We start from the raw sequence: 24,864 nt of genomic DNA, 5'->3' as shown, positions 1-24,864 counted from the left end.
CGTACAGTTCATAATCACTTGTACAGAACAGCGCAAGGTGAGAAAATGTCAAAAATACACAGACAAGCTTGATTGAGAATTTTATTGTTTAAGGATATGCATTTACATGCACATTACAAAGCAAATAATTAGGAAATATATACTTTTTCAAATAGCATAAGCTTCTTTTGACCAAGTTAGAAAATAGACCTGGCACCAGTCTTCAAATAATAATAATATAAAACTCACAGGAATTAAAATGGGCATTTTTGACCAAAAGAAACATCATCAGAGTGGGGATATCCTGCCGCTCGAGGCTTTCGAGGTGCGACCACTGATGACCAAGGCTGAAAACTCACTAAAGCTGAACTTCGGATACTTGTGATGCTGATCGCTTTGGATAAAAAGGGTTTTTATTGCCAACAGGAGCTGACAAACAGCGCTTGGTGAAATAAATCTAAGGTTAAATCAACTTTACCTTCCTCATCAGACTTTGGCTACTTTAGGGAACCATTTTCAGATAAATTCTTCCAAAAATACAAACGTTTTGGTTCTTCTGATTTCAAATATTGCCCCAAAATCAGGTTGTCTTTGTCGTGGCTTTTCTGGTCTGAGGAAACTGAACTCCCCTCATTTATTGAAATATTCAGGTACCATGGACTCCATTAATCTGTCTAAACCTCAGTAGCCTGAGCAGTCTTTGGTCGTGTAAACCGGCTAGAGGATCAGTTAGCGTCAGCTCTGTCTTCTAGCATTCAGGGGAATATTTAGCATCAGGTTTTGTGCATTTTTATGAGGCAAATAAAAGTCCTTCTCTTATGATTTATATGTTTATAATTTGAAGACATACAGAATGAGGAAAAGGAAAAAAAAAACAACTTTTAAAAGCGTTTTCCCCAAAAAGGCACTGAGGGTCCAACAAATATAAAATTATTTGCATCAATCTTAGCACGTAGGTAAAATATACCAAAAGTGAGTCAAAAATTATAATTTGATTTGGATATTAATTAATGAGGGAGAATCAAACAATATTATAAATCATCATACATTCACTACTAAATATTATATCACTGAAAGGTGTTTTTCTCATTGCACAAGTTGATCAGAGCTTTTTTTTTTTCCTTGACTGGACACATCTGCGCTTCTTGTATTGAAATTTTTGACAGCTGAGTTTATTGCAAATAGATTTTTTGGTTTGAATTTCCAGTTTTTAGTGACTGAATACTAAAAGAAGCCCTATAATTATTTAAGCATATAAAAATTGGGCTTTAATTTTGTGTTCTGTTATGTTTCGAGGAATAATTCCCTTTATTAAATGCAACTCATATGATTCTGTAATATTCTAAAAACATTTGCACAGGCGCATAAAATATTTGTTTACCAGTGCAGACCGGGGCTTGTGAAGTTAATGCACAATAGCATCTGTCTTTTGCTCGAGCTCTCAATCATATCTGTTAAATCCACAATGTTTAAAAAGATGAAAAGACTACAGTTTTGAGTCCTTGTCAACACGATTCCAACCAGATTTATAATAAAAAGTTTGGACCCAACACAGGGCTGCGACATTAAAACCAACTTTCCCAAAATGGAAAATAAAAATAAGCCAAACACATAGCACAAATAAACAGGAGTCACATTTGAAACAAAAGCAACAATAATCAGTTTTCTTAGAAGATGATTATGGAAAAATAAAATTTGCTACTGCACGTGTGGACTGGTCCCTCTCAGGTTCAGACGCTCCACAGAAGGTTCAACAATCCTGTAGCTGTGCTGTGTGTTTTTTTTTTGTTTTGTTTTTTTTCACGCCGTTAAAAAGTCACAGAGAATGAATCGGTGGCACAGGTGGTGGACCACAGTGATGACGTCTCCGTCCCTGATTCATTGAAACCCCCCTCCCCCAACGAAGAAAACCAGATTTTTGCAGATGTGACACAGGAGAATAGGTTTAGGCTTCATAATAGCAGCTTACTATTGAAAAGAATATCAGACATTTGACTTGCTCCGATCCAGCTTCATCTGTTCTGCTTTCCGTGAGCCGTCAGCTCGATCACTCGGGTGTTTACACTGAAAATCAGATCATCATAACAGCTGGATGGGCCTTCTGCAGTATCACCACACACTTATAACCCTGCCTGACACCCGTCCACATACATTCAGCTCCACCTACTGAAACTTCTTGTTCACGTCTGCTTGTCCTGTCTCAGAGCAGAAACGAACGATCGCCTTTGACTTAACTGCTCCGTTTACTTTACTCACAATCTCTCTCCATCTTAGACTTGACCCTCTCTGTAACTGTATAGACATTCACATAATATTCCTGCCTTCACAGCAGATAAAAAGTATAATTAGACTTTATAGCCTTAATCCTGATCACCAGCTTCCCAAGATGAGTGAAGATAGAAGGTGATGAAGCTAACTGAGCTAGCAGTGGTAACACAGTTCCTTTAGATATCTGTTTGTATGCAGCGCTTCCTTGTTGGGCTTACAGGCAGTACGGCAGTGTCGTTGGTGGTTTCTTTTATGTTCTCGTCCTTCTCAGGCTCCGTCGTGTCTGCAACGTCGCCTCTGCTCTCCTCTGTGATGTACAGAAACGTCCCGCTGCTTCCCTCTTTCGGCGAAGCAGGTGGGGACGAGGACAGCAGGCGGTGGGTGAAGGCTGCGTGGCCAGTCTGAGATGGGAAATGCTCCAGGCGGTCGTGCTCCACCTCTGGCATCGGTGTGATGGTGATCTCATTGAAGGTGGTTGCAGGGTGAGGGTGGGGGTCCGATAAGCCGGAGCAAGGGGGGTGAGCTGGTCTTGAGGTTTCTGGATCTGAGCAGCTGAGCTCTGACGAGAAGTGGCTACAGTGCGAGTCGGCCACTGAAGGCAGGCTGCCGCTCAGGGACGGCGAGTCAAACTCAGAGGAGTTAGTGCTGCGCTGCTCCAACAGCTGAGCATCCATGTCTCCTCTTGTCTCGTTAATTTTCGTCTCTCCTTTGCTGCTGGCTTTTTTCCACAGTTTTCCTTTGCTCTTCTTGCCACCTGAAGTGGAGGGTTCCTTTGACCAAGGCGGTGAGGGGCAGCGGTGGCTGTCGTGTTGCGCACAGCAGCAGGTAGAAGGACATGAGCACTGGCACGTGCCACCGCTCACACCTTTGAGACCTGCAGAGCTACTGCTGCAGCTGGCTTCATCCAGGCTGCTGCTGGCGCTGCAATGTCTCACCTTTTCCTGTTTGGACTCCACATCAGCCTGAACCTCCAGACTATTGTCTCTGAAAAATAAAATAAAAACCACTCACATTTAACCAACAGTACGACAGCAAATCATTTTAGTGTAACAACTTGTATCTTTGTGTATTGATGAAGAATCAACTACTCATACTTATGATTACAGAACAAACTATTCCATAAAAGACAAAACAAATTCTTAATCCTTATGTGCTTTCAGCAGTATTCTCTGCCGAGGAAATAAATATTGCTTGAACTGCTGACCTTTCCAGAGGCATGTAGGCATTGAGGATGGATCCTGCCATGGCTTTTGTGCTGGCGTTGTCACTGATTGTCCCGAGACTGACGGTGGCCGACTCCCCGCTCAGACTGCATCGCTCCTTCTGGACATCAGCCTGCACTTCCATCCTGGGAAGAAGAAGTAATGATACAAAATATAAAACTCTGAATGAAGTTACTGAATTTTCAGGACAGAAGAAGAAAATATTAAGAAAAGATTTTCCAAAACAACACCATGAAATGTACCAGCTAAGGCTCTCAAGATGATTAATATGTTAAAATAATCATCAAGTGTGCAAATTCATAAACACTGAATGAAATTACCACTTTTTGCCAGTTAATAGCGACATTCGGGGTGATACAAATAATTCATTCAGAACTATTCTCTGGCTATAACAATGCAGAGAACCAACCAGGTCCAGTCTCTAACCTGTTGTAGCAGCTGCCAGACAGGCTGCCGGTGATGCTGGCCCCAGCGAGGGCTGTGGTGCTGGCGTTGTCGCTCATGTTGTCCCGCTGAGTGGAGCTCATGCCACAGCGCTCCATGTGGCTGCCGCTCACGCTGAGGCTCAGGCCTGTCAGGCCGCCCACGCTCGCTCCATCGCCAAGGCTGGGATTGTTGAGCCTCGTCTCCGCTACTGAGGTCGTGTCTGAGAGGAAAAGGGGACATTTTATCATTTTAAAGAGGGTTGAAAGAAAGAAATAGGTCAAAAGGATAAAGAGGTAAAGAGAGTGAGAAAGAAAGATGCGGGGGAGGGCAGCAGGTGACTCAAGATAAATCAAGATCAGGCCTCAGTGTTCAATTCAAAAAGTTCTTCTGACTTTTATCAAGTTATATCGCTGACCTTACTGACTTTTATACAATTAATCCTGCAACAAGAGATCAGTGACTTCTTGGGTGTGAATAAGTGTCATCACGTCTCACACTTTGCCTTCCTAGAAAGGTCAAAGTCTCCTCTGTTATTCGAATTATCAGTCACACTGTTGACAGAAGCTGTGAGAAATACAATCCGTCTCCCTCGACGCCTCCCGGGAAAACCGTGCGGAGCCCGGCCTCACGCAGCCGTCAGTTTGACAATGACAAATACGCGCTGACAGGAAAACCGCGCCAGTCATTTCACACCATAACACACCTCGAACACGTCCACATCTCCCATGAACAGTTCTGGCACTTCATAGGCTATGAATATAATATGTATGTACACACTAAGACACTGACAGATGCAGGAGTACGTCTGGCTGCCAAACACAGCTGCATACTAAGAGCTGCATGCCCTTGTGCCATGGTTACTAAAAAGTTATTATTTTCCAAACACTCAGATTCTGTGTTCGACCTTAATCAGAGCAAGGTGCCTATAATAATAACATGTAAGACTGTCTGTATGACAGGAGAATGTACATGTGACATATGAAATATAAGTAAATTCAATAAATTCTGAGTAAAGCTTCTAACCTGTGAAAAAACATTTGATAACATCATGTGAAAAACTAACGATATTTAATGATGAGATGAAATACTTGGCAAAAAAAATTTGAAGAATGTTGACAGAAAAAAAAAAAGCAGCAGACGTTCAAAAGTTCAAGGAGACAAAAAGGCACCAGATTTATTGATATTCATTTGTTATTCTCTGAGCTTTTTTGGCTTCTGCCTCTTCATCACGGTGGGAAAATCAGTGGCGATGCTTTTCTGTGCCATTCAGTGAAATGTAAGAATCTTTTATTTCACCCGGTTAACCGGTCAGTTTGAAATGCTCACCTGTGGCTGCAGCCCCGCTACCTATGTTGTCATTTTCGTCATCAAACTCGATTCGCACCCCTTTGCCGTTGCCAGCAGACACTCCACAGCCGCCACTCCTGCACAGGGAGATCGGGACAACTCCGTAGACGTAAGCCAGCATGATGGGAACACCGATGCCTACATGACACAATGTAAAAAACAAACAAACACACAAATACACATAATTTTATTTCAATATATAAACAGGCTTTTCACATGTCCAGATGTATCTTGGTGAAACTCCAGATTTGCTTTATGTGGTACTCGCCCACCAAAGACACCCTATTAAATATTTAAAATGTTGTCGAGAGACAGATGGTGAAGGAGAAACAGACGAGGGGAAAGAGAGAAAACATTTTCTTTCTTACCGACAGTGACTGCTGCAACCACAGGCGACACAATCACAGACAGCGTCACCCCACCAGCTATTACCAAGTTCCTCTTGTGTTTAGAGATGTCCTTGCCCTCGTAACGATTATGGATCTGAGGAGGAAAACTTTTATTAATAACCTCAAAAAAAAAAAAGAGAACAGCTGCACAGATTCCTAATCAATATGTATTTTGTAGTTACAACACTAACATTAAGAGAAAAGTCTTTCTTTTATTCAGCCTGGATGTCAAACTGTCAAGCTACTTGACCTCCTCCGCTCAAAAATATGTTTTTCTTCTTGTTCCTACAGTTGAATGTTTGAGCTTCACTGTGCAGAATGATTTATGTAAATAGTTTGACTCTAGAAGGCTGTTTTCACATTCATCTGCTGAAAGTGGAAAGTTTCTCTGAGCTCATTGAAAACAAGATTTTAAGGGCCTACAAGCAGGATTTGTGACATCACAAATAATTTGGGAGCCAATCTTGGTCCAATATGCAAAACCACATGGAAAAACCATATCAGACACACATTATTATTCAAAGTAGAGTACTTTATATACATCTTAAAATATGCCTTAAAGGAATTTTTAACTTTCAGTAGGCTTTAGTTAAAATGTTAGCTGGATTATTTTGTTGATCATCTCCACAGTTGCTGACTGTCTTTTGTTCTCTCTCTGAATAAACTGTTAGTTTGGGCCACCGTATCACTCCTCAGCTGCCTGGTGGTAGCCCTCACCTTTCTCCCCACGTAGACTGGAATGCCGATGATCATTGCTGGGATGGCGATGCCGGCAATGAGGGCGATGCCCACGGGCGCCCCCACCAATGTGCCGAGCTGCCACAGGATCTTCTTCTTTCTGCTCCAGGGCTTCTTCCCCCAGAAGGTGCAGCCTGATGGACTGAGGGGGACGAGAGAGAGGAAACGGGTTGTTGGCGAATGTGGAGAGAAACTGTATGTGTGTGTGTACAATGGTTACTATGACAACTGAATCTAAGGATAAAGATATGCATGAAAAAAAGCACTTCATAATGTAAAAGAAGTACAATTCAGCTGATCTTTACTTTTTAATATTAAGACAAAAATCATTATTAAATTTCAGTTCTTTGAGTGTTTTCAGACTGTTGGCACTCAGCTAGTAAAACATGTGCAACTAATTAACAATTAAAACTCACAGCAATACAACGACCCAGTTTTTGTTTTTATTGTGTAGATGAAACAAATTATCATCACATTGCTTTCTGGCTGGAACCGTAAGACGTGTATTAACAAAAGAATTTAGGAATAAAAAACAAACTTTCCTTATGAACGCTACAGAAAAAGATAGTGAGTGCTCTCATGGTTAGGGTTATTTTGTCAAACTACTACTTCCAAGGTCATGAAGGAATTATCAAATGAAACACAACTGTAGAAACTCTGTAGTGCAGATAAGTTATTTTTTAATCTTACCTTAGGTAGTGCAGGTCAGAGATCTCCTTCATGCAGAGCCAGCAGAACTCACAGCCGCAGACAGCGCAGGTCATGTGATTACAGCTCCCATCGTTCATCTTGATGATGTATGCAGCGCACCGGGGACACGGCTTGATGTCATCACCTAGTGGAGGTTGATTGAGGGTGAATCTTTACTGCGGATCTATCTGTGCATGAGTATGCAGCTACAAAAGGTGACGGGTGTGCTGAAGGTTACAGATGTGTGTGATTGCCATTGATGTGTGTATAAATACCAAAAAACCGGTCAGGTTAGTCCGTGTGCATTTGGTATGTATTCGTATGTTACCTGCGGCTCCGCTTTCTTGGCTGTAACTGAGGGAGGACGACCTGAAACTCCTCAGCCGGAAGTTCTGGGCCCTTTGTTGCCGCGCCGTGTCACATGTCTGGTTGGGATGCCACAGCTGTTTGCAGTGGTAGCAGAACTCTGTTCCACAGCCTTCACGCCCACAGGTGATCTTTGGGCAGCTGGCACAGCCGAACGCAATGACTGCGTAACTGGGAGAGGAAAAACACAGCCAAAAAAATGGTGGTGAGTTATTAGGTGGCAGGAGAGCACGGATGTAGTAGCTCAGCACAACACTAGGGGTCAGCATGGCTAAACTGCCAAGTATCAGAGCAGCTGAGGAGATTAAAACTAGAGGCGGTGAAACTGAGAATACATATCTGATGTGTTTCACATACTTCCAATAAGTATTCAGAGTATGTTCTACAGCAGCGGTTGTTACATAAACACAGGAAACCAGCTGGCTGCTCATGATTTTATCAATGAGCTCTGTTACAACAATTCAATACTGGCACAATCAGTTCTGCATGACTGTGTGTCAACATCCCTCATCGGTCGTTACAAAAGATCAATGTGAGAGCTATTATTGAAAAAGCACATGACATGGCAGAAGCTAATTTCAATGACTGTTTTGCTATAAACATGCAAATCTAATATGTGAGTCACTAATCTGGAAACCGTGTTATGGCATCAAACTTCCACTGTAGTCGTTTACATCCTACTACAATTACTGCTTCTAACAAATGTTTCTTCTCTGAAAATAATAAAAGATGCTAAACAGGAGCTCACATTCAGACTTGCTGACTCACAAACCTACTTGTATCCATCTAGTATGGATGAGATGAGACGTTAGTATTTTTTTTATTTGAGAGAACGCCTAAAATACTGTAGAAAGGAGTGCAGAGCCTCTGAGTAAGTTAATTATTCTCTGTTAAGAGATTGTTGCAGCCATCCGGCCTCCCATAGTATGGTTATCATGGAAACGTTAGAAAGAGACAACGAGGAAGAGCAAACACTCTGGCTGACGTATGAACTGGACAGTGTGTGACAGCTCTATATGGGGACATCTCTGTGTGCAAACGCATAAAAGGCCCTGTGTGAATTATCAACATGAGAGTCTGCAGCTTGCACGGAGGCCTTCAGCTGATCCGCTGGAACACGACATGAACATGCACAACAACATTATCTACATTTATAAATGTGATTCTGTAGAGCAAAGCCTTCAGCCAGACAGATCAGTCCTGCATCAGTCCCTGAAAATGATTTAAGCAGAAATAATGGCATCAGCTTACATACACAGTTGGTAAAATGAGTTAAAATGAGATAAGTATTTGATCCAATAGACATGCTAACGTCAGCTGATACCAGACAAGCAACAGTGAATACAGCTGTGAAGAAAATACCAGTTATATAAAATAACTCTCTTGCTTGAGATCAGCAGAGCAAAACTAACATTTTTATGTTAGAAAAGGTGAGTTAGAATTCATTTATTGCTGGCAAATAACTAATTAACAAGAACAATGTAAACCTTTACATCCATTATATTAAAATCCTCCAACTGGTTTCTTCTTTCTTACTTAAATTAATATCAATATCAAAGTTGAAAATAAAAGTAAGGGGATGCAAAGATATTGTAGAACTTCTATCATATTTTGTCATATTTTTCAGTAGTTTTCTGTGCACTTGTGTCTGACACAAAAACAAAAGTAGCACTTAAGTGATGTCTATGAAATCTCAACTTTTACACTGCTATTGTTTCTCACTAGTAACTGACAAACAAACAGTCCACTGGTGGGGGTTAGGGGGGTGTGTAGACAGCTTATGCATACCTACAAAGCGTTCAGTCTAGACAGTTTCCAGACTGTCTCCACTAACACCTCGGTGAGGCAAACTGATGGTAAATGGTGTAAAGGTGTCAACTGACGGGGGACTTTCCAAATAAACAAATCCTTTCCATACGTTTCTTTGCATAAAATATTGGTGTAAAAGTTGCTTTGCAGTTAAGTTTTAACTCATGATCTGTGAAAATGACATCACAAAACAGTGTTTATATATAAATAACTAGCAGTCCATGTGCACTGAACTACATATGACAGCACTGAAAAGCCCAAACTCTGCCCTGCATACAATTTATGATTGAAATAGTACAGCAGAGTTCTTAAATTTGGCAAATCTAAACTTACTGAACTGACCAACGCAGCACAAAACTTGCAAGCGTCATTATCCGACAATAAGGAGCCAGGGCATTAACAAGTGGAGAGTGTGGCGGCGAGCCAGAGCTCAACTGTTTTGGAGGATGAGAGCTGAAACTCATGAAAGGGCCATTATTCCGACAGACAGGGACGGCAGTGTTGGTGCAACAAAGCCAAGAGCTTGTGAAGAGTAAAACCATTACTGAATTCAGCAATCACTCAACACTGAACTAATGATGATGACGGGACTGAATGCAGGGAACATGGGCCGCTGCTCCACGACTCTTATGAATACACGAAGACGCTCACTTTGAGTGTGTTTATGCGCGCGTGGCCGTGGCCTAAAGGTGCACAGAACAGCAGGTGAAGCAGGGGCAGGGTGACCCAGTAAGCAGGGGAAACATAATGTTAGCTCAGTTCAGGCTCCGGTGAGCAAACACTTGAATCCCTACTGGCTCCAAACAAACAAGACCCTGACCTGACCCTCACCTACACTGCCATAAAAATTATTTCCCTTCTCAGTAACCTATTTTTTTGCTATAGTAGGATTAGAGACTTGAGCTAATAATTTTTAAATACTCAGTTTCATTATCTAGAAAACTATTTTTTGCTGATTGTTTTCAGTACAGTATGTGATGGTCGACATAAATACATATTCTGTTGACTGATTTATACATATACACACACAAATTATTAGATTAATTTAACTCCCTCGCAGCACAATAACATAATAATCTTTTTATTCCATTTTAATATACTTCCATCAAGTCTGAGGCCCTTTTTCCTGTTCAGCTTTGTCTGTGTATATATACTCTACCGCCTATGAACCATTGTGTGGCTATAAAAAGACAGGTATAGTCAGATGACAATAGGCATCATCATAATCTTTTTGGGATGACTCATTACTCTGACAGAAAAAAAAATGGTTTATCACTGCTATGTGTTATTTATAGCTCAGGCATTGATGCAGAAGCTTGGGTGAACTTCAAAGCACATATTACAGCCTTGAAGTTTCCTTGAGGTAGATGATTACTATGTTATTTTGGGACTCTATCACAACATCAAGCACATCTCGGGAAACCGAAATAGATTCCATAATATTAAAAGTGGTAGTCAGTGTGGAAAAAAAATCCCACAGGCCTGAAACTTATATGGCAAACTGGTTCAGTTACAGTCCTAATGTGTTATCCAGTAAGTAGCCGGTATAATCCCTCAGCTCTCTCTTTCTTACCCACAGTCTGGGGCGGGGCACCAGCGGCAGTCGGGTTCAGCCACCAGCCACCTTCTCAGCATGAACTCCTCGTACTTCTCCATGAGGGCTCGGTCTCCCAGAATCATTTGGATGTCGTGGGGATTGAAGCGCTCTGAGCACTCGGGGCAGCTGATGTTGACTCTGGACTCCGAGATCTCGATGCGCAGGTACTGTCGCAGGCAGTCTGCGCAAGAGCGGTGGTGACAGGTCATGATGTCTGGGAAGCGCTCGCGTGCATGGCGCAGCAGGCACAGGGGGCATTCTAGGAACTCCGATGAAGACCCGGACACCGATGAAGTCGAGGCTACGCCTGGTAGGGAGTGGGCAGAGGTTTTATCGGGGAACGTCTCTGACTGGACACTTTCTGTGCTGACAATGCCGGCCACTCCAGCTCCGGCCTGCGCGGGCTTGGACTTGCGCTTGGTGTCGCGGTCAGGCCGACGTCGCCGACCGAACAGGGAGTGGAGGGAAAGACGCCGCTTCTTAGGGGTCTTTCTAATGGAGGGGAGACTAACAGTGGAGGCAGCTGAGTGAAGGTCTCGTTCTGAGCCTGTGCTGCCATGATGCTGCTGGCGCAGGCTGCTCATCGCGCCAGATGGTACGCCACCGGTGTTACGACCAGAAATCACCACATCAGGAGAGGAGATAAGGGACAGGAAGGGGTGAGGGAGAAAGATAAAGAAAGGGGGTTGGGTTGAAGGGACAGGTCGGTTGGGGTAGGGAGCTGGACTAACGAGAGCTAGGACATGGTGGCTGGAAGCTGGTTTTGGAGTGGTGTGGTCTGTCCCCGGTTTAAATCACAGTAAACAGGTTCTTGTTGATACGCTGAGGTGTAGATCAGACAAAACCTAAGAGGGAAAGAAAAAAAAAAACAGAAAAAGATCAGTTACTGAACCAAAGCTGAATGCATTAACTTTTAATGTTATAAAGCAAAAACAAAAGCATTTGGAAGCACGATGTAGTGGTGTGTTTCTCAGGATGCATAATGTTAAAAATACAACAAAATCTCAGATGAGACAACTATCAGTGATGCGTACTGGTCTCTGTTTTAAGGCAAAACCATCCCTTTGATAATTAAGATTTTTCTGGCAGGCTCCAAGCATGTTTTCAGGCGTGTCTTCTGTTTTGTGTGCATGTCAGTGTGCTTACATAAACAACTGCAAATTTTCCCTAGAGTGCGTATTAGTCAACCGGAGGCAAAATGAGACAAAATACTGTGTTTTTCCATCACAGCTGTGTCAATGTACTTCTAGAGCAGCCGCACCTTGCCTCAAGTGCTTCCACATGCTCGTCTTAAACACAATATGTAAGTATAACTGATGAAAAACCCCCCAAAAGAAATACTAAAAATCTTGAAGTAATTAAAAGATAATTTCATGCTGAGATAAACCAACACAGTTTGTGGGTGTGGTGTTGAGTGAGCTTGCAGAGAGTTGACAAATCGCATCCCAACTAATGAATTTACATGTTTTGGATAAATATCTCTGCCCTGGACTGATTCCTAAAGAGGTCAACTGATGGAGGCATTTGAGTAAGGGACATAACCCCAAACTTTAATAGTGGCACCTGATGCTGTGCTACGGCCAAAATACAATAATATGTACTATATGTATGTCTGAAATCTCTTAAAGCTGGTCCGAGAGCTTGATGGAAAGGCTGTGTGTATCTTGAAGTGAGCTTTTAAAGTTTTAAAATCATAACAGATGAAAAGAAGACCAACAACCAGATTCCAGCTGTTAAAAGAAAAAAAAAAAAAATCAAACATACTGGACACATGACAGCCTTAAATGGTCAGTGACTCAGTTGGGAAATCAGGCGAACTTGCAAAGATTTGAATCCAAAAGTCTGTAGATTTTTTTAAAAGTGACCCGCGTTGTTTGTTTTTTTTGCTGACCAGCACAAACAGATCTAAAAATCAATAACCCCGGACAAGTCAGGTTATAATACAGCTTTAAATAATGTGGTGTGTTCCCAGCTGAAGTGAAGAAACAGCATGTTTTATTCATCAAATGTGTCTAACTCATCTGTGATTTGGAAAACGTAACACGGCACTAAAGACAAAAGACTGACATCAGCAAACCGTGCTGCAGCTGAGGGCTTGTGAATGTTATTAAAAAAAACACTTGCATCTCCTTGGAGTATACCGTCATTTTAACCATGAGGCACACACACACACACACACACGCACATAATGTGGGTTTATTATTGCATTTCAACACAATGTTCCCACTAGTCCGAACAACATATTTGTGCCCTTTTTAAGAGATTGCATGCATCTCTAGTTTAACTTCTCGCCATGTTTAAACCACAGGATTTCAAAATTTCGGTATTTCTGTGATACCATGAGATCTTCCCTTCACTGGTCTTGATATGCCCACAAAGCTGCAGATTCAGCTTACAGCGAATAAACAATGTGGAGGACGAAGGATGATTTCACTCTGCCTCTGAATGCTCCAACTTGTGTTTGTGTGAATGTCTGTCATTAGGGACTAATTTCAGGAAAATTCCTGCAGGAGCCAAAAGGTGACTAATTAACAAGCCCACTGCAAATCTCAACTGGGACAGCAATCCTGCACTAACCTACTAACCTTGGTCTGACAGGCTGCGGGTTTTTTCTCCCCTCATGATGACATGCAGGCAGCAGTAAAGTTTTACTACATCTACTTTAGTTTTAGAGGACATCTTTCTTTTTTTTTTTTTTAATTTACTGCGGAGGGCTTTTAACTCCGCAGCCGAAAGCGACACTCAGTCTGATGCCTAGAGTGCATGTGTTTACTGTTGACTGTTGCCTCGTCCTTATCAACCAAATATTATCAACTGAACTGACTTCACATTAACACGCAGCACTGGGTGATTTGATCACATGACAAAAACTCAAAAAAGGAAAGGTGTAAATGCACCACGGTCCACAGAAGAGCATGACATGGAAAGTGGAATATCATAACAAGTGGTCACTTGATGCACATTTAAGTGTTCTTCTGATGCCAAGTGCTAACTGCAATCCATCTCAACTGGCTCTCGACACGTTTGAGATACAAGGTCTAAATATGGCCAACAGCCTGCAGGGAGAGTCTCGCTATTCACTATCCCACCTTTCTGATCACCTCTGTTGCATGAGAGCTCCAACAGTTTGCTCTGAGTGGCTTATAACACAAAAATGAGATGGAAGGTGTATTTGGCTTTCTTAGATTCACACAGGTTTGCCCACTGCACAAAGAAACTAAGGCTGCAGTTGCCAGAAAATAACAAACACTCAAGCTTAATGATGAGCTCTATGAAAAGGCCTATAAACCTATAAGAAATAACAACAAAAAATCACAAATTGGTTAAATACAGTTAAGTCTGGACAACAAAAATACAAGTAGAAGGCTGAAAAGGACAACATTCAACAGAGAACAGGTCACTGACACAGGTTTACCAATTAATGATTTGCCACTGGCCTAAAAGCAATGGCTCTGCTAACATTGTGGAGCTAGCTGTAGGGACACTGGTGGGTTTTGGCTTTTTTGACAATTCAGTTTGGCTTATGTTTTTATGTTTTAAAAGACTTCCCTTTACATAGTAAATGATTTTTCTGTTTTTTCTATCTGGTGCTCCTGAAATTAGGGCACAAATGACTTGGCCCTGTTGAAGCTATTAGATGTTTCATATTAAATTGTCAGAACCTTTCCGCAACTGACAAATGTTTACTGTCAATGAATATTTTCTTTCCCTTAAGTGTTTATCTTTCATCTACTACACACACCTTGACTGTAATAAGAGAGCTATAAAACATGGGCAGTGTAAACGTCGAGTCCTGTTCCCTCTTAAGGTCACATTCAAAGCACAAGTAGTTAGGGGTTTTCCACTGGCACTTTTGGCGCCGCCGAGTCAAACCATGTTGATTTGCGTTTCCATTACCAGTTTAAATGCACTGAGTTGTGCTGACTCGTGCCTGAGATGGACCCAACTCCGGAGTTGAGCCAAAGTGTGTCCGACCTGCCTCCATGCTGGTTGCGGTGACATCTCGATGACCACGGCCAACCCATGACAACCCCCCTTCTCCTGCTTCTCCCCCTCAAACAAGCGTCTGTTCTGAGATGTAACTCATGTCTGTGCTGGCAACCAGAGAGAAAGACGTTTTCAAAAGCATCTGTGTTCAGCTCTCAGTACTTTTGTAGCTTCTAATTGAATCTCTGTGGTTTGAAGTTTAGTTTCTCTCCTGTGTTTCTGTTTGTACTTCCAGATATCTGCTTTATTTTATCGTTTCCTGATCGCTTTCAGCCGTATCGGAGTCGTGTTAAGTTACTGCTGATAAAAACCTTTCCTGCTGCTGCTGCTTATTATTGTGAAGAATTTTTCCACTGTTTTACAGTCACGACTTTGACCACTAGTCACAGCCATGACGTATACAGCCCGCTGCTTTTCAACTCAAGACAAGTGCATCATCAGGTAAAGATGATGCCTTCAAATGGGTGGCCCTGGAGATGCAAATCCATGCTGTGCTGGGCTGTTGAAATGAGTCAAACCAAGTCAAGCCAGGCCAGCATACGCGTATGGAAAAGGCCTAGGTGATTGCTGCGATATCAGGGTGATAACAGAGCTGTTAAGACTTGGAAACAACACTTGAATTAATGAACCACACCCATTTCTAAGACCACAGCATAACAAGAAAAACATGGCCATAGTCATAGTAAACCAGGAGGACTACAGTCTTATTATTGTTGGGGAAAGCTGGCAATTCATTAAAAAAAAAAAACCTAAATAAAACAAACATGGGGTGTTGTAGAGGACAAGATGTTATTGAGCAGCTATATTTTGCTGACGACAACATGTAAGTAAATTAAATATAATGTTCACTTATATGTTAAACTGTGAAATAAAGATAAATAGGATGTAAAAGTCTAACTGCATGTTATCAATCCATCAAGTCTACAAGTTATCAAGCCATTAACACAGCCTCCGAGTTGTTAAGGATAATGTGCTTTAATTGGTGGTTCTGAAGGTTTAAGAGTCACGTCTCAAACCTAAGCCTGCATATAACGTCTGAAATCTAAGCGACACAGAGCACCAGCGGGTAAGGCAACATGAGATGATGTGAGGCGACACGTCAGTCAGTTTTGTTGCTGCTCGTTCCGTGAAGCGCGTCAAGGACTTTAGCGGATCTTCCCTGAGACGTGGCACAGTTGCCTGTAAACTAGCAATGAGTAAAAACTAGTGCTGAGATTCACTCAATCAAATTCACCCAATCAGGTAACATCTGTATACTTAAAAATTTATCAGTTCGGTCCCAAAAGTCAAATTTAAATACTTAAAAATATGTTTTATCAAGAAATGGCAACTAACCTCAACAGCTTTTTTGTTGATTCAGTTGGTAACCACAGAGATAACTTTACAGCTCCACAGTGAGGCTTATCTGATTCAGGCCAAGGTTTTGTACTAATGCGATAATTGAACATCATAACAAAGCTTGATGATGTGTTAGGTCAAGTAACCAAGTCATGTGAGAAAGAGGACATTTTAATAAGACAGAGGAGCAATTTCAAGCAAGCCGCAAGTCAATGTGAAATTACAATCCCAAGGCGTAATTAAACTGGAAAAGCCTGCCTCGGCTCTGCAACGAGAGTGAGTGGGACTTTCCATGTGACTGTGGTCACTGTGTGTGTGTTTGTGTGCACATGCATGTATTCAAGTTCTGCGGCTCAAGGGCAATCACATGCAGCCTCGGTTCACACACTGGGATAGTGTCCCAGTTCCTGAGACAACCCCGGGCTAGGAAGCCTGCTGCGGCTGAATAAATGGTTTCAACGTTGCGTCAACTCTTAAATGAAATCACTGAGTTTGCATCAACTGATGTTCATGATCACCACTGTAAAATGATTTAAACCAGTGGTTTTCTACTGGGGAGTCTGGTCAATGCAATGTTACTGAATTAAGGTTTTTTTGGAGAGCCATGCCATAATTTATGTGTCAAAATGGAAGGGGAAAGAACACTACCAATCTCTCCCGGGGCTGTAGTGGTAATGGTTTTAACAAGTATGGCCTTTAAGACCACAGAGCAATAACACCTTGGCTCCTGCGTTGCAATAAACTAAATAAATTTAGGTTTCCATTGCCTGTAATTTTGCAAAGAGACAATTAGGTGCATAATTGCAGTGGAACATTTTATGTTGCAGGTTGTGACTGCAAACTTGCACGTCAAACCCTATTTCATAAGTACTATTTGTCATTTGGACTATTAATAAGCTATAAATAGAATATAAAACCCTCCAAAGAAACATCCTTTCCTGAATATTCATATTAACATTGTTCCACTGTCCTTCTGTTTAAGTAAACAGAAGAACAGTAGTCCAAATAAAACCAGACAACGGTAAACATGAACTGCAGATGCAATTCCTCTTGCGGAACAAATCAGTTGCATAATATATATTGCATAATTGTAATATATAGTGTAGTATATAGTATATTATAACAGTGTTGAAAATGCAGCATCATTTAAAAATCACTGACGGGTTAAAATATACAACACTCCAGTAAAATGCTTCAAGTCAAAAAGTTGATGATATACTGAACAGTATGAAATGAGGGCTCCAAATTAACTTTTTGAAGCACTTGTAAATCTACCTTTCACTTGTCCAGGTACAAAAGTCACTTGTCCAGGTAAAATGACTATAATTTACTTTCTTTCATTTTGTTTGCGAATGCAGAGTTCAGACGAACATACAGTTGAAAGCATTCAAACAGTGTCAACATATAAATGATTCAATTTATGAATTTTATTAAAGCCACTACTTCCCTGTTAATGATCTTTTCATTTGATCCTGAATTGCAAAGCCCTTTGTAAAGTCTGTTTCACTATGAGCTCTATAGATTAATCATTGATCATCCTTCTGACATTGAATAGGATCTATCTATCTATCTATCTATATATATATATATATGGGCATGTCATGGATATGGATACGTGGTGTCGACACTGTTGTCATAGACTCATGCAGTACTCTACACTGAGCTGAAATGAAACAAGTGCACATAAATTACGTAAATAAATATTAAATAAATATTAGCAATATTTATTCACCTAATTTTTTAATTAACAATATTCATTTACAGCACAAATAAATGTAGGCCTTATGGACGGATAGATGGACCAATCAGTATCTATCTTAAAAACAAATCTCGATTCTCACACCGTCTATATGGTCCTTAAATATGACAAAATAACAAAACTGACCTATAGGGAATTAATTTGCTTAAACTTAAAGCCAAACAGTTTCACTTCATTCAGTCATGATGAATCAGCATTGGGTTTCCTAATAACTGAAACTAACTGTCAGTTTTAGTTGCTGTTTACAACAGTTACTGAGGTCAACAACCTTTTAACAGCTGAAGAAACATCCTGTTAAGACTTGTTGTGTAGTGTTGGTTAGTATCTGTATTAAAAGATCTGTACGTCCTTTTATAGCAGGTTTTAATCTTGTGCTTTGACGCTTGTTTGTTCGGATGTCCTTTAGTTTACATTTAGATAAAGATTGTGCCTTTAAAATGTTTACAGAACAGTAATTTATCTACATACAGGTGTAAGTCAGACCTTAACAGTTTTTTTCTGCCTCCTGCTTTAAATGTGTTCATGTCTCTGACACCTGAGCTGCCTCTACACGTTTCTTTTTAAATCTTGAATCAGTTGCACTTTCTTTTTGAATCAGTTCTTTACTTTCTCTTTGTGTCTCACTTCTGTTTCCTCTCTCCTGATTCCTTCACTCACTCTGAAAATGTAAAAACCTTCCTTTTAAAAGTCTGAGAGAGCATGAAGCAGAACTTTAACTTGTACGATGTTGATTACAGTTATTGTGGACAAACGACACACAGTGGGAATACATCAGCAGTTAAGCTCTCCAAACTATCTACATTAATATTACTGTAATGTAAAGCAGCAGCATCTGATAAAGTGGACGGTTAAAACAACACTAATGTCAATTTAACAAACTTTAGCTTCACTGAAGAGCTTTTCTAGCCACTTACTTTGTTGTCTTTTGTCTGACATTATTATTTGATACTGCACATGTCAGTTAATGTCATATATGATCCTCTGAACTCCCGATTCATTCGTCTGTCTCATGAAAGCAGCTCCAACCTGCCCGCTAGCTTCAGTACGGAGGGTTCGTTTGTTTTAAACACCCGCGTAGCAGGAGCAGGTGGTGGTTTGTTGGTCCATGTTAACAGTAACAGCTGTCTCATACGGGGATACAGTGTTCAAACAGAAAACAAAACAAGCTTTCCTAGAAGCTACAACAAATTGATGTAGGAAGCCAGTCTGAGCTAACAGCTGTAGTGATGAAAGTTTGCGTAAACGCTATTTCTGAATTTGAGGGGTGGCTAAACGGCATCTAGTGGGTTTAGCGCTCCTGCTATCCTGCTGGTATAAAGTTACATTTGTTTTTATTTGTTTCTTTCCGGGGGGGGGGGGGGGGGGGGGCAATGGTAGGGGAACATTGGACATAATGAGAAGACACTTTTTTATTTTTTATTTTACTTTAAACTTGTCTGGTGGGGCAAGTAAATTTCTCTTCCACTTGCCCTATTAAAAAAAATCCATTTGTCCTGGACAAATGTTCCCCTGTGAAATGTTTTTTCTTTACACATGATAATTACATCTGTGATACTGGATGTCAATTAAATGTAAAATGTAAGTTTAGTAGTGTGTAAATGGGGAGAGCGACAATAAATTGGTTAAAAAGGAGTTTGCTTTTGGCACTGAATCAACATGAGTACAATTTATCACCTTTGAGTGTTGGATTTACAGCTGTATATGAAAATTGAAGAGAGCTCGCTGTTCTCCTGCCACATCTGCCAAAAATGCTCTTTTCTCTTGAGTCCCCTTTACTTTACATGTGAGACAAACCAGACCCTGATAAAACACATTTGTTTTAATGCCACTGGGATTGAGACAAACCTCAACATAGTTTTGTAATTTAAACAGATACATTACATACATTTCCTGTCTGCTGCATGTTGGAGTTTGGCTTTTTTTTTTTTTGACAATGACAATACAATGTGAAGCAGAAACCATCCCAATGCTACAACTCTTGAGTGACAATGTTTGCTCTAGATGGCTTGTATTTGAAGATGGGTGGGTAATTAAGAGGAGATCAAATATAAAAGCTAGTTGGGAGGTGATGTAAGCTTCCTGGCGTTTTGCGAGGTTGGCTACCTACGCTTACATTCGAAGAAATACCTCATACGATGAATATCTTCCGACACTAGAGACCTGTAGCTCAAAGTGTTCTTCTACAAAGTGTTCATCACGTACACTAATTTCCTTCGACATTCCAGCCAGAGAACAGACTTCCTGATCATGACAATGCATTCAGTTATTATAGCTTTGGACAGAGGAACAGCTCAGAGACTTTTTTTTTTTTTTTTTTTTTTTACATAACTTTGTTTGCCTACCACATTGACAGGAAATATTTCAGCTTTTTTGAAACTGTCGGCTGCTGTTTACAGCACCAAACATTCCTCTGAAGCAAATTCACACTGGGATAAAAAAGTTATTGTTAGACTGTTCAGTGCTCATCAGGTGTAGGCCAACTTTCTGTCAGCCAGACATCGGAATAACCCTGTAGCTTAATGAATCTCTATTTAGCCTATTATCTGCCAGCCAAAGTATAATAATAATGTCTGACGTTCAGAGTGACGACAGGAGGTACTGGAGTGAATGCCTCTGTGGCTGCGTTCAGCACTATTTATTAAACAGTCTGATTTACAGCCAACAGAGCAAAGGTACTTTTCCACTGTATCTGTTACCTTGCGCTGAGGCAACAACTGCAATTGAATGACAGTGTCATTAAAACTAAGGATGCAACTGAGGATGCAATGATCAATGTTTTCTTTTCTCCATACACTTCCATGGAGACATCAAATAAAGAAATAAGCTCCTTTTTTTCACCAAAATGTCCCATCTTTTGCACAACGGGGGAGCAGGAAACCATACCATTTGTCTGCCACTAAAAAGGATTTCCACACCGCTCAGAGAAGTTCTGACAAGAACGACACAGGAAAAGATCACAGATGTACTCTATGAATACAAACACGCCCACACATTCATTGCAATAGCAGCTTGAGTTTTGAGCAAGAAGTTTCTCACATTTCTGGATGCGCTGGAGGCATCTGTATGTCTAGTTTTGATTCTTGGTGGCTTCTAAATATATACCAGACTTAATGGTTCAATTGTAATTTTTGAATGTCTGCGTCACTCAGAAATGTTGCTGTTATCTTTACATCTGATGTGTAAGACAAAGCTTTTGTGGGTCATGTGAGCTACGCTACATTAAAATCATCACACAGCCCAGCTCTGACTCTGTCTGCTTGAGCTACAGCAGGAGTCAAACACTCACCTGCTACAGCTACGGCCTCTTAACCATCAGTAGTTTTCTGGAGAGAGCCGTCGATGAGTACGGGAATTTCTTGGCTCAAATGAAAACCACCTATTCTCTGCATGTGGGCTGGAACATCTTTTAGGCAATGACCACTCAGTCTCCTCAAATATCCAAACTGAAAAGTTGTCCTGCTTGTCAGCAGACTTGTTCAGCCGTAGAATTTGTGGTCTACAACCAGAGACGGAGTTGAGCTGCCTCTCTATGCGTTTGTTTAAAAAAAAAAAAAAAACACTTTGGCTGCATACCTGTGCCCCTCCATTAAACAAGCAGCCCCAGCTCCTCTCAAAACAATGCAGTGAAGAGCTGGTGAAGAAGCCGTGCTGAATAATGTCTAACAAACCAAACTCCTACAGGACTCAGACTGCTATACCTGACATGAACACAGGCCACAGCGCCTTTTTATTGTAAAGAAAACAGGCCATGATGGAGACTATTTTATGTTTCTTTGTTGTTGTTTTTTTTAAAATCAGCATTAACAACTATCTGTGGCATAATCCACAAGTTTGAGCACCAACAAAAGTAACTTTAAAAGTCGTTTTTTGGATTAGGTAGATGAAAACATTTAGATTCCCTATGAGAAAACATTTTTTATCCTCCTGAAATAATTGAATAATGTCCACGTACAAACTTTCTTAATGTCTGTGCCAATCTCTCATGGGAGCAGCATGGGTGGCACAACGTGAACCCATTTCATCAGGCCTCTACATCATGACTCATCCAATTACTACATACCATGAGAGTCTCCTCACTGTCTGTGTTTTCTGCTAAAGGCTTTTCACCCCAACCAGCGGGGGAGAAGGAAGCAGATGGGTGGTGTTGATGGGGGAGACGGTCCTTTCTGTGCTACAATGAAGGAGGAAAGAGACACCAAAAGCTATTCACAATCCACCAGCAGTGCCGAGGCTCACCGTTTGATCAAAGCCACGGATGCACAGATTTGACTGCCTTTGAATTTATTTTAGCTAGAAAATTTGAAGAGATGCGTGAGAAATAAGTGAATACAATGAAAGCACTGTCTGTCCTTATTTAGTCCATATACTGTAGGAAAACATAGCAAATAATGTTCATATTTACTTACAAGTAAAATGTCCAAATTTAAATAATTTTTATATTGCAAAACTAAATGAAATACATCCTGGAATAAGCCCAGGACTGAAACCGGATCTTAAAAGATAACAACCACAGAGTGTGATAATACTACTTCTTTTAAAAACCAATTAAAACTAGAAAAGTCCCTTTTTGCTGGATACAATGTTCGCTATCTGTCCCTGGTGGACAAATGTTTGCTGGCTCATTCATCAAGCCAAGGCGGAAGGGAAGATAAAGTCTCCATGCTTGTAGATAGGAGACATTATTTAAAGTATGCAAATGTTTGCTTCGATTCACAGCTGATGGATCTTGTGTGTCTCTGTCAAAGGCTGCTGTCACACCAGTGATAGAGCTGTGATGATTACTGAATTATACAAATACAGCTTAAAATAAAATGTTTTGATTGCCTATATGCAAAGAACGTCTCCATCCGTCAAGATGAATATCAAACAGCATGTCTACTGGTGTATGCACAGAAAGGAGGCGCCACATGCATAAGACATTCATTTGGGACATTTAAATAGTCGGTTTTCTTTGTGGAAGAAGGGAAAACAGGAGATTCACGTAGCAGATCTATAGCAGAGCAGATCTAATGCACTGTTGATGAGTTAATGGAAAATATTTTTCATCATAAGAAATTGACAATATATTCCACAGAACAACTGGTCAGCCAGTTTAGGTCAGTTAACCATAAACTAGTTGAGACTGGAAAATTTTTGCCCTAGCTTAAGTTTTTTTTTTTTTTTTTTACAAATTTGAGGTGGGGTAATGTGTGTGTAAAAATGTGACAAGAAAGGTGTACTCACAGGAAAAATTAAGGTTAGAAATCACAATCCTGAGTTCAACTATATAAAGCCATGGAATATGCTTAAATATGACCTTACATGGTTCCCAAATTTTACCAAATGTATGAGCATAAACAGTTTGATCCTAAGCACATTCAGCAAATCTGAGATGGAGATTATCTGAGCTAAACAGTAAAAAGCCATCAGGAGAAAGTAAAGCACTATGACTATCTGACAGAGAGCTCCAGTCCAGTCAGGATGACTTAGATTCATTTAGCATACCAGCTATAACAGTCACACGGTAAATAAGGAAGGACTGTGCCCAGAAACTGATGTGTTATCTATTCAGGAAAACACTGTTGACTAAACCATAAAGTGATGACAGAAGAAACATTGTAGGAGAGAAGAGCTGCAACGATTAGTAGATAATAATTGCCAACTATTGAATTAATCGCCAACTATTTGGATAATCATTTTGAGTCATTTTTAAGAAGAAAATTTCCAGATTCTCTGGTTCCAGCTTTTCAAATGTGAATACTGGTTTCTTTAGTCCTCTATGACACGTAAACTGAACATCTTTGAACGTTACTTTCAGCTGTGGGAAACAGACATTTTCCACCGTTTCATGAACCAAACAACTAAACGATTAATCAAGAAAAATAATCGACAGAATGAATCGATAACGAAAATATTTGTTGGAAACTATTGGAGAGCATTTCCACTCACTGAATGTTTGGTAGCAGGTCAAAAGTCACATTTTCACAGTTTGGCTCAGACATAAATTTAAACATTAAATGAAGCTCTAAACGTCTACAATAAATATCTGGCTCTAAATAACCCAAACACTGACTGCACTAGTATCGGGTCAATACTTGGTACATATTACATGTTAAACGTAATAACATCTGACTATTTTTGTGACTTCTGACATTGTGAAGCAGAAAAACGACATACAGTTCAGCTAAGCTATGACAAACGTAGAGTAATTTAACAAGGTAGTAGTAAGAAGAGATAATAACACGTCTTTCTGAGTCCAAACAAAGTAACCGAAATTAGGATATTGATAGTGTTATATCGTATAAAAAAGAACCAACCCACGAAGATCTGATAGAAATGTTTGGTTTAACAAGTAATGACAAAATCAAGATAAGTTAAATCACTCACAAGAAGATGAAACAGAGGACGGACCAACATTTGTTTACACTTTCCGCCTGGCTAAGCAGCGTTAGCCTGCTAGCTACCGACTCAGATTCAGCTAGCAGGAGGCTAGTGCCTAACTTTAATCACCCAAAGAGTTGCTGACAAGCTAAGCTAAAGTGTTTGATCATATGCCACACAGTTAAACGACAATATGGTACATCTAAGTTGACCTAAAAGGTCATATAACTTTAGCTGAAGTCAAGAGGAAGCATTATGTCCACCCGGAGATCAAACAGGAGAAATTACGAGCTAACCAACTAAGCTTAAAACTGCTAGCTTCTCAGCAGCCTCGAAATGAAGGAAGTTCGGATCTGTTGCAATATTAACCAACGGTTAGCGACTTCGGTCTGTAAAGCTCATTATTATCAAAGCTTACCGTTTAATTTATCCCCGTTTGCTTTAACTTCAGCGAATAAATGTAGCTACGTTGTTGTCTCCATCTATCAGGGGCACCGTAGTTGAAGAATTGTTGCAGAAAACTTCCCCGGACAAGCCGAGGTACATATTCCCCGAGTGAGTCTACTGCTGCCGTCGAGTCGGCGAACA

General features: G+C 40.6%; 1 protein-coding gene across 1 annotated transcript; it reads right to left on the bottom strand.

Moving 5' to 3' along the window:
* Nucleotides 1-67: 67 nt before the first annotated feature.
* Nucleotides 68-24,864, bottom strand: LOC122969601 (E3 ubiquitin-protein ligase RNF19A-like). The gene is made up of 10 exons (XM_044335449.1): nt 24,695-24,864; nt 10,809-11,677; nt 7,389-7,597; nt 7,061-7,205; nt 6,350-6,512; nt 5,612-5,726; nt 5,223-5,381; nt 3,897-4,116; nt 3,452-3,595; nt 68-3,231 (listed from the first exon to the last, which is right to left on the bottom strand). Exons 2-10 carry the CDS (start codon nt 11,414-11,416, stop codon nt 2,424-2,426), a joined length of 2,571 nt encoding a protein of 856 aa, XP_044191384.1. The 5' UTR covers nt 11,417-11,677; nt 24,695-24,864; the 3' UTR covers nt 68-2,423.

This window comes from Thunnus albacares, chromosome 19 (assembly GCF_914725855.1).
Source record: "Thunnus albacares chromosome 19, fThuAlb1.1, whole genome shotgun sequence".
In the NCBI taxonomy this organism is placed as follows: domain Eukaryota; kingdom Metazoa; phylum Chordata; class Actinopteri; order Scombriformes; family Scombridae; genus Thunnus; species Thunnus albacares.
This window is presented reverse-complemented; position numbering and strand designations above follow the sequence as displayed.

Bases quoted from the DNA above. Each gene is read 5' to 3' on its own strand.
- LOC122969601 (XM_044335449.1), bottom strand. From the start codon at position 11,416: ATGAGCAGCCTGCGCCAGCAGCATCATGGCAGCACAGGCTCAGAACGA. The intron at 6,513-7,060 runs GTAAGATTAAAA...CGTCCCCCTCAG, and splicing joins TCTGACCTGCACTACCTAAG to TCCATCAGGCTGCACCTTCT. The intron at 5,727-6,349 runs GTGAGGGCTACC...TTTCCTCCTCAG, and splicing joins CAGTCTACGTGGGGAGAAAG to ATCCATAATCGTTACGAGGG.